The following is a 9,809-nucleotide window of genomic DNA, read 5'->3' on the forward strand; positions in this document are numbered from 1 at the left end:
GGAGGGCGGGTTACCGCCAGCGAGTAGATAGGGCTCTTAATTGTAGATTTTAAATATTTGAGAGACAACAATGCATGCTATCTTCTCATCTCCGCAAGGTAGATGCACATTTGCAAGAGGCATGTTCAAAACTTTGCGATGAATATGCAGAGTTGTTCAAGCCAGGGTTGGGCTGTCTTCAAGGTTTTGAGCTGGATGTGCAATTCAAATCCGATGCTAAGCCTGATTTCTGCAAACCAAAGTCTGTTCCTTTCACTCTCCAAGTTGATTTAACTCAAGCTATTAATGCTGGCATAAAGAAAGGAATTTGGACTCCAGTTCAATTCAATGAATGGGGTACTCCAGTTGTTCCAGTCCAAAAGAAACAGACGTCACCAACTGCAGGGATCCCCTTATGAATTTGTGGTGATTATTTTGTGACAGTAAATCCTCAGCTGGAAGTTCATCGACATCCACTTCCATCACCAGAAGATCCGATGCGAAAATTAGGAGGAGGTCATGGGTTCGCAAAAATTGATCTTGTGGATACTTACAACCAAATCAAGCTCTCTCCAGAGAGTTGAAGACGTCTGGCTTTAAGCACTCACCAAGGAGTTTTACTTGAAAATGTGTTGCCATTCGGAATTTCTTCAGCCCCCAGGTATTTTCAAAAGATAATGGATGACATCACAAACGATCTACCAGTTGTTGGTGTCTACTTAGATGACATATTGGTCAGTGGTCCGGATGCAGAGTCTCACTTACAGAACCTGAAACGTTTACTTCAGCATTTACAGGAAAAAGGTCTTTGATGTTGCAGAGAGAAGTGTCAATTTGCCCAACCCAAAGTGGAATGTTTGGAACACATACTGTCCAAACAAGGCATTTCGAAAGGTCCCAAAATAGATGCTGTCATCAATAAGCCGGCACCCAAGGAGGTATCTGCATTGTGGTCATTTTTGGGATCAGTGCAACTCTATTCAAAGTTTTTACCTCCTGGTTTTTCTACAATTGCTTCACCTTTCTACGGGCTCTTGTGCGATGAAGTTGAGTGGAATTGGGGTGAACCGGTACAAGCTGCTTTCCTGAAGTTGAAGGATCTCCTTACATCCAATTCAGTTCTGGCTCATTTTGATCCTGCTGTGCCGTTAGGAATAGCATGTGACACGTCCAGTATTGGTATTGGAGCAACCTTGTTCCATTGTTATTTAAATGGAGATGAAAAACCAATTGCTGACGTCTCCAAGCTCCTTTCTGCATCTCAACACAATTACTGCCAGATACAAAAGGAGGCCCTGGCAATAGTTTTTGCTTGAAAGAAGTTTTATTAGTACGTTTTTGGCAGATCATTCATTCTGGTAACGGATCATAAACCACTCCTGTCAATTTTTGGTCCTAACAAGCCGGTGCCAGGTTTGGCTCGCTGGGCACTTTTTCTCAACCAGTTTTCCTATGTCATAGAATATCGAAAAAGCAACCTTCATCAGAATGCAGATGCTCTTAGCCACCTTCCTGTTGGAGAAGACTCCATCTCTGATGGAGAGGAAGACATGGATGATACCGACATTGTGTGTGCAATTGAAGCGATTAGTTTACAAGTCCAGCCTACAGATTCAACTTTAGTCAGAAAGGAGTCCTCTAAAGATCCAGTTTTGGCACAAGTGATGCGTTTTACACGAGAAGGTTAGCCTTCACATCTTGACTCTAATGATCCAGTAGAGCAATTCCAATCTTAGCACATGTCACAGCTGTTTACTGTACGGTACGAGACTAGTCGTTCCTACCAGTCTACAAGAACAAATCTTCCATCTGCTATACACAAGTCATCTTGGTATGCAACGGATGAATCAATTAGCACAGATGGCAGTATACTGGCCAAACATTGATGCAGGAATCATGGATCTTTGCCGCCGCTGCACTTCTTGCTGTGAACACAGAAAGGCACCACCAAAACCAGCAATTCATCCAGGGATAATGCCCGAAAAGCTTTGGTCTCGTTTGCATGTAGCCTTGGGCCAACCAAAGCCTCATGAGTGGATTTGGTAGACGGAAACTGAAAAGAAGCCCATCATATTATGTATATATATATATATATATCTGTATATGTTTGTGTGTCTGTGTTTGCCCCCCCCACCCACCACCACCACCATCACTTGACAACCGATGCTGGTGTGTTTACGTTCCCATAACAGTTTAGCAAAAGAGACTCGATAAAATAAGTACTAGGCTTACAAAGAATAAGTCTTGGGGTCGATTTGCTCAACTAAAGGCAGTGCTCCAGCATGGCTGCAGTCAAATAACTGAAACTAATAAAAGAATAAAAGAAAAAAGAATGAAAAATACATTGTCAAGATAAAGACAAAATTCCCAAGTTGTGTCCTGAATACCAAATAGATTATTACTACATTCTCACGATCCCGTAGTGAAGATTTGGTTGGCTGTCCTCCTCCTCCTCCTCCTCAATAGAGACATTGACCTATTATCCAAATAACAATATCATGTCACAGTCAAAGAAATGAAGTTGAAAAACAAAAAAAGAAACCAAGCAGCATAAAAATCATGAAAGTGAACTCATTCCATATTGAAAACATTTCTCTACTCAAAAGGTGTTACTGTATTATATATCAAGCTCAAAGTTCATCGAAAATGACAGTTTTTTTTCTCAGATAATTTTATTGTTTCATTGACAAGAATATATTTCGGACTTTAGTAACAACGGAATTTTATTGTTGTTGATATCACTGGTGTTGTGGCTTCCAAAGCAGCAGCAGCAGCAGCAGCAGTAGGAGTAGGAGTTGCTGTTGTAGTAAACACCTTATGCAACGTATACATATACTGAGTTGCATTGACTTTTAACCTTGTGTAACGCTCTGTGTCTGTGAGAGAGAGGGAGAGAGAGAGAGAGTGGTAGTGTAGAGCCATAGAGTAGAGGTAAAGTGTTGCTGAAATCTAGTAATGTCATAATGTATGCAGAGTAATGACATCGTGTGAGAATAGAAGAAGGGTGGATGTGGAAATCATCCAGTTGATGGTTGTGAATCTAATAATTTCTCAACTCAGTGCATCGTTTTAGTCTTACTGCAGGGGACATCAAGAATTCAAGCATTTCGTATGAGCACAATCAACGTAGGTAAGGTGCCTTAACTTCAGGCAGGTATCAAAACCAGATGGTAGGTTCGATTTGCTGGAAACAAATTTACTGCTCGACAGCATCAAAATTACAATCAGAATCTCAATCAAATTGAACTGGCTCCCATGAACACAATAAGCAGCATTCATGCATGGATTGTTGCCAGTGCCACCTGACTGGCTTCCCATGCCAGTGACACATAAAAAAGCACCATCTGAGCATGGCCAATGCCAGTGCCACCTGTTCATGAGAATTACTCTTGATCAAAATATCATCCAAGTACAAGATTGCAAATTCACAATTAGATCACATAGTATCCAGGATTTGTTGGAAAACTGCTACTGCAACTTTTAATCCAAAATGAAATTGTGTGTACAATCTCTACAATCTTCTGTGTGTATTGTCAAATACTTTGAGCATTTTTCATTTACTTTTATCTGTAAATAGGCTTCAGGCAGATCTAATTTGGAAAAAAATTTTCCACCATTTAACTTTTTACAGTTTCAATTGGGTGGAAATGGCATTTTTCCGTTTGCTTTAAATACAGGTACAGTGTTTTCACGCACTTCAAAATAAACTTCTGTCTTTCTACATTGACCTAAAATCCTCTGATAACACTTGTGTAAACATTTCTTTCAGTTCGTCTGAAGACTTGTTTTTAACAGGGCAACCATTTATGTTATTGCAATAAAGATTTATGGGGAGGTGCCATAAATCAAACAGTTATAACCAATCTGCGCCAAACAGATTGACTGTGTTATCCACAACGAATAATTTTGCTTCATGTGTCTCTCTTCAAAATGTGACATCAATACATGTTTTGCCCATGAAATGTCATTTATTGCCCATTACACCACATGCTCTTTTTGCTGTTTTACATAATCTCGGGTTTACCAATTTTTTTCCCAAGTATCCACATTTATGATTTAAATGTCACTATCTGTGCCTGACTGTAATTTGGCATTCACCTTATTTATTTGACGTGCACAAATTTTCTCACTTTTGTCATCACAATCACTCTCTGCCGAAAACACCTTAGAACTTTTTGTGTTTGAGTCTTGTTCTACAATGAGAACTCTTGTGTCCTAGCTTGACAACTGTAGCACTCTTTGTTTTGAAATGGACAATCCTTTTTGTAGTGTCGGCTTCCACAACCATAACATGGACTGGGGCTTGACACTTTTTTTATTTTATTGTGACAAGTGCAAGTCATGGTCAGAGGAGCAGAAAGTAAGGCTTTTACTATACAAGGTAGCTCCTTAGACTGACCATTTCATATTGTGCCATTTTCCCAGCATTCCCTTCATTTGACATAGATATTTGAATTTTTGTTGAATTTCCAATCTTTCTGCTGTCTAAGGATGGATATTGATGTCTATGAGATATTTTCAAATGTAATTGTGGAGAAGAGAAGAAGCAAATTTATCTCATCTTGTCTTACTCATCTAAATTTGTCTTTTATATGCTCAAACAGAATTGAGAATTTTCTGAAATAGTGTTCTGAATAGATTACAGTGTTTTTGATGCATTTACAAGACATTTGCTCAGCTGATGTAGTTTTTGAACATTTATAAAAAAAAAATTTTCTCAGTCAAAAATGCAGTAAATATTGGAAAAGCAGATCTTTGGATTATTATTTATTATTATGACTTCCCAGTGCACCATCACTGCTTTGAGGTCCTGAATACATTTCAGGCCAGTGTCTGCAATCAAATTGCTGATGTGTGACAATGTTTTCTTCTGCTTACATCACCATGAAGTGGGTTCCACAAGACTAATCTGGATGCTTCTAGTGGAGGATGATGCATGCAGTGACCAAATAGTCACAGCTCTCTTTGCCTGATCGTCTCGGAAACAATCGGCAGGTCTCCATAGGCAATTCATTTGTCGTATGTTGCCATCATTTCACATTTAGAGTTATTCGTGGCATCCTTGTGTAGCATTCATTTAGCCCGTTTGATCATTTCTATGTCAGTGTCCATGTTTCGCTACCACATTCAACAGTTGCAAAGAACAGCTTGATTTTGATGTGCCTGGGCAATTTGGAATATCACTTGACTGGTTCAAAGACATGTATGCCATTTTCTTGACATTTGTGTGCCATCTTATCTTAGCAGCTGATGTTTCTACTCAGCTGGGCAGCTTAATCTATTAGATATGATCTATTGCATAGGAGTTCTGGATTCCAAATCTGCCAAAATCAACTTTGACTTTCATCCTTTTGGGGTCAATAAATTAAATACCAGTGAAACACAGGGGTCAACGTAACTGACCAGCCTCCTCCCCAAACTTTTCAAGCCTTGTGCCTATAGTGAAAAAGGATTACAGTTATCTGGTCCCTTGGCCAGTCCTAGTCGAGCAGGCCCATGGTCTTAGGCATTGCATCCATGGCTATTCTAAAATTTTCACAGAGATAATATATCTACGATCATGTTATCCAATGCGCCTTTTTAAAGACAAAATGCTGTGCGTTAAGAGCGATTCAACTGCTATTTTTAGCAGGTAAAGTGACCACTTAATGTTGGAGTGGAGGTAGATTTTGGAGTTTAAAGTATTGAAGTTCTAAAACTAGAGAAACGTCAGCTGCTTATCTAGAGAGAGAGAGAGAGAGAGTAGGGCTAGGAGAGAGGGGTAGGAGAGAGTGGGTAGGAGAGAGAGAGAGAGGGGGGATACATAGAAGCTTATCTTCAACACTTTTGTTTGTGATGTGCTTATCAGTTTAATGTATCACGAGTGCCTAAATAGTGTCAGTTTAAGTAAACCACGCCTGACGAAAGCCACCGCCGCCGCCGTCGTCGCTGCCGCGGCCACCACCACCACTACTACTACTACTACGATCCTCATCAACTGTTTACAAATGAAATAGGACAACCAGATACGCACGTGCCCTGACGTCACTTCCTTCTCTTATAAATAATAATTGAGTTTGCGAGGTCGCCGCCGAGCAATTGAAACAAGTCTGGTCTCCCAGTCGATCCTTCTTCACTCTTGCAACCAGTCTTAAAAAAAGATGTCAATCAGCGGAGCTTTCGTTGGAGTAACGCTGTTACTTTTGATTTTTTCCAGTGTTACGGCTGATGGCCCATTCTATTATCAACCCGAGCAAATTCATTTATCTTACGGAGGTAAGATCTAAATATAATCTCAATTCTTTTTTTTATTTCTGGTGGTCGTAAATTGTTGCTCAGATTCTCTTTACGGATTAACTACTATTTCTGACTCTTAGTCCTCGCTTAGATTTGAATATATTTAGACTCTTCCTTCCTTTCATTTTAGTAATTGATTATCCATTCCATACTACACCATTCAAAAATGATCTCTCTCTCTCTCTCTCTCTCTCTCTCTCTTACTTGTTTCAGTCATTTGACTGCGGCCATGCTGGAGCACCGCCTTTAGTCGAATCAAATCGACCCCAGGACTTATTCTTTGTAAGCCTAGTACTTATTCTATCGGGCCCTTTTGCCGAACCGCTAAGTTACGGGGACATAAACGCACCAGCATCGGTTGTCAAACGAAGTTGGGGGGGAGACAAACAGTCACACAAACATATACACACATACTTACATATATATATATATACATATATACGACGGGCCTCTTTCAGTTTCCTTCTACCAAATCCACTCACAAGGCTTTGGTCGGCCCGAGGCTATAGTAGAAGACACTTGCCCAAGGTGCCACGCAGTGGGACTGAACCCAGAACCACAAATCTTCCTTAACTACCAAATCTTCCTTAACTACAGTTGCAGATACTTGTCATTGTAAAGAATTTAAAACGTTCCTTTAGTCAGAGAAACAGGAAGAAGGAATGCCAAGTAGCAACAGATGCAACACATTGATTTATGTAAGATAGAAGAAAAATAAAATTAGATCCAAATTTCTCATTCAGATTCGGCATCTCTCGGATAGTTGCTTCGTCTATTCATCAAAATTAAAGCTGCATGTTTTTGACTATTTTTATAGAATTGAAATCTGTATTTACCTAAAATCTAAATATTTATTATAAAAATATCACCGGGATAGAATCAACATTTTACTATTTCAAGTCTTTATAAACAATCATTTTCTCATAACAATCCTTCGATTGCCTATAAAAATGTTGTATCTCATGTAAAATTGTATAAATTTAAAAGCAAGATATAGTTCTTGGCTTTGCTGTTGCTATATATCACCTTCGATTTGTCTCACTGAGGTCAACTTCACCTTTCGTCCAGCGATCGATAGAAAAACATTTCATTGATTATACCGTCCCTCCGAATTTGTAGGAGTGCCAATGTTAAAAATCAATATTTTTATCGATTCGCAAGGAGATTTAAAAGCCGAGTCAACCTCATTATTCTTTGAATTTAAAAAGATAAGGTTCTGATCCTTGATAAAACATCTAATCCGATACTGTTTTTCTGCCCAATAACATCAATCACTACAACATAAATGATGGCGAGGTTTCAAATAAACATGAGACTGCATTCTGGGAAGGAGGGGGGAAGAGAGGGTAGTCAATTATGTCATCCCAGTATTTGACTGAGTCTAACGAGAATTTATAGTTTACAAGACGGCGAACCGGCATCCGCCGAGGTCGACTTTGCCTTTCATCCTTTCGGGGTCGATAAATTAAGTACCAGTTGCACACTGGGGTCGATGTAATCGACTGGCCCCCTACCCCCAAAATTTCGGGCCTTGTGCCCAGAGTAGAAAAGACTACCTTAAGTGGGCATACGGCCAAACAATTTGTGGGAGGCATGCACAGGATTAAACTGTATTTGCAATAAAAAATAAAATCCTTTTTCGATTGTCATAAATTTGTGGTGAGAATGAGGATTTACTACTACTACTAATAATAATAATAATGGTTTCAAATTTTGGCACAAGACCAGCAAGTTAGGGGGAGGGGTTAAATCGACTTCAGGGACTCCAGTGCCCAACTGATACTTATTTTATCGATCCTGAAAAGATGAAAGGCAAAATCGACCTCGGCAGAATAATACCAATGATAAGAACTAAATCACAATACATGAGGGTTTTTTTGGGGGGGGGGATAAGAGTTTATTTTTTTTCTCATACAAAAGAAGAACATGATCTTAATTACAAAAATAATTCACATTTAAATACAAATCCAAAAAAGACACAAATATGAGCAAATCCCAAAAAGACAACAAAATTATCATCTCATAACTGGAATAATGTTTTGACAGAGGTGAATTTTATATCAGTTAATTGGACATCATTAGAGATCAGGATAATCTGATGTACCAGCATCTTGTTATAAAAGGTCAAATCAACACTTACTGATAGAACTCGAATATTTGGAATTTCCCAAAGAAATCAAGAAAATGTTGATAATAGTTATACTGTGACTTTATTTTGTAAAAATCCTGTAATTTACAAGAGATGGCTCAGCATCATTAACATATTCTTTGAATCTTCATCTTGTAGTTAAAAATGGAAACGTTAGGTTTTTGTCACTGGCCTCAAGTATTCTTTCATAGCAATCTGCCAAGCTTCTCCTTAATGACATTTTTTTTCTTTTACTTTGGCTGAGATTTTTTTAACTTCAGCTTTCAAGAGTCAATTCAGTTTTAAAGTTTTCCATTTGAACCAACATAACGACTTTCATATACTCTCGCCTGTAACAACTCTCTTCCATAGTTACTCTTTGTAATTACTCTTTGATACTCTCCCCCTGCATTAAAGCTACTCTGTAGATCTACATAAATTCTAATCTGTTAATTATTTTTAGATGATCCGACACAGATGGTGGTTACTTGGGTGACAATGAGTGAGACTAACTCTACAATGGTTGAATACGGTCAGGATTCGTTACAATACATGGTCCCAGGCACTGAAACCCTCTTCATAGATGGTGGCTCTGAGCAACGGCACATTTATATGCATCGGGTCACATTAACTAAACTGGATCCAGGCCAGAAATACAGTAAGCTGCAACATTTTTAATTTCAATTCTCATTCATTCTTTTGATTTTGCTCATATATCACAGAAGTCACCATCAAGTGCTACAGAAGAATGTCATCATCATCATCTATTCCCAGTTTTCATGTTGGCACGGGTTGGGTGGTTTGACAGGATCCACTGAGTCATACAAACCTGCAATGGGCTCCGTGTCAGTTTTGTGTACATATACATACATATGCATATGCACACATACATATATATACATACATACACATACATATAAACACATACATACACATACATATAAATAAACATACATATACATTATATAAATACATATATGTATATACATTATATAAATACATATGTATATACATATATATATATAAACATATATATATATATAAACATACATATATATAAATATATATATATATACATACATAAACATATATATATATATACATATATATATAAACATATATATATATATACACATACATAAACATATATATATATAAACATATATATATAAACATACATATATATATAAACATACATATATATATAAACATACATATATATATAAACATACATATATATATAAACATACATGTGAGAATGGAGGAGGATAGCTGCGTGAAAAAGTGCCACACCCTAACAGTTGAGGGAACCCGTGGAAGAGGTAGGCCCAGGAAGACCTGGGCTGAGGTGGTGAGGCAAGACCTTCGTACATTGGGCCTCACCGAGGCGATGACTACTGACCGAGACCTTTGGAAATGTGCTGTG

The 9,809-nt window shown here is 38.2% G+C and overlaps 1 protein-coding gene across 1 annotated transcript in view; it reads left to right on the forward strand.

Moving 5' to 3' along the window:
- The first annotated feature begins 6,003 nt into the window (after window positions 1-6,003).
- Window positions 6,004-9,809, forward strand: part of LOC106874717 (acid phosphatase type 7) — a 26,061-nt gene continuing 22,255 nt past the window's right edge. The window contains exons 1-2 of the mRNA XM_014922547.2: window positions 6,004-6,234; window positions 8,847-9,041. Coding sequence (XP_014778033.1) covers window positions 6,120-6,234; window positions 8,847-9,041 — 310 coding nt within the window. The 5' untranslated portion in view covers window positions 6,004-6,119. The remainder of the gene's footprint in view (window positions 6,235-8,846; window positions 9,042-9,809) is intronic.

This window comes from Octopus bimaculoides, chromosome 9 (genome assembly GCF_001194135.2).
Source record: "Octopus bimaculoides isolate UCB-OBI-ISO-001 chromosome 9, ASM119413v2, whole genome shotgun sequence".
NCBI classification, from domain to species: Eukaryota; Metazoa; Mollusca; class Cephalopoda; order Octopoda; family Octopodidae; genus Octopus; species Octopus bimaculoides.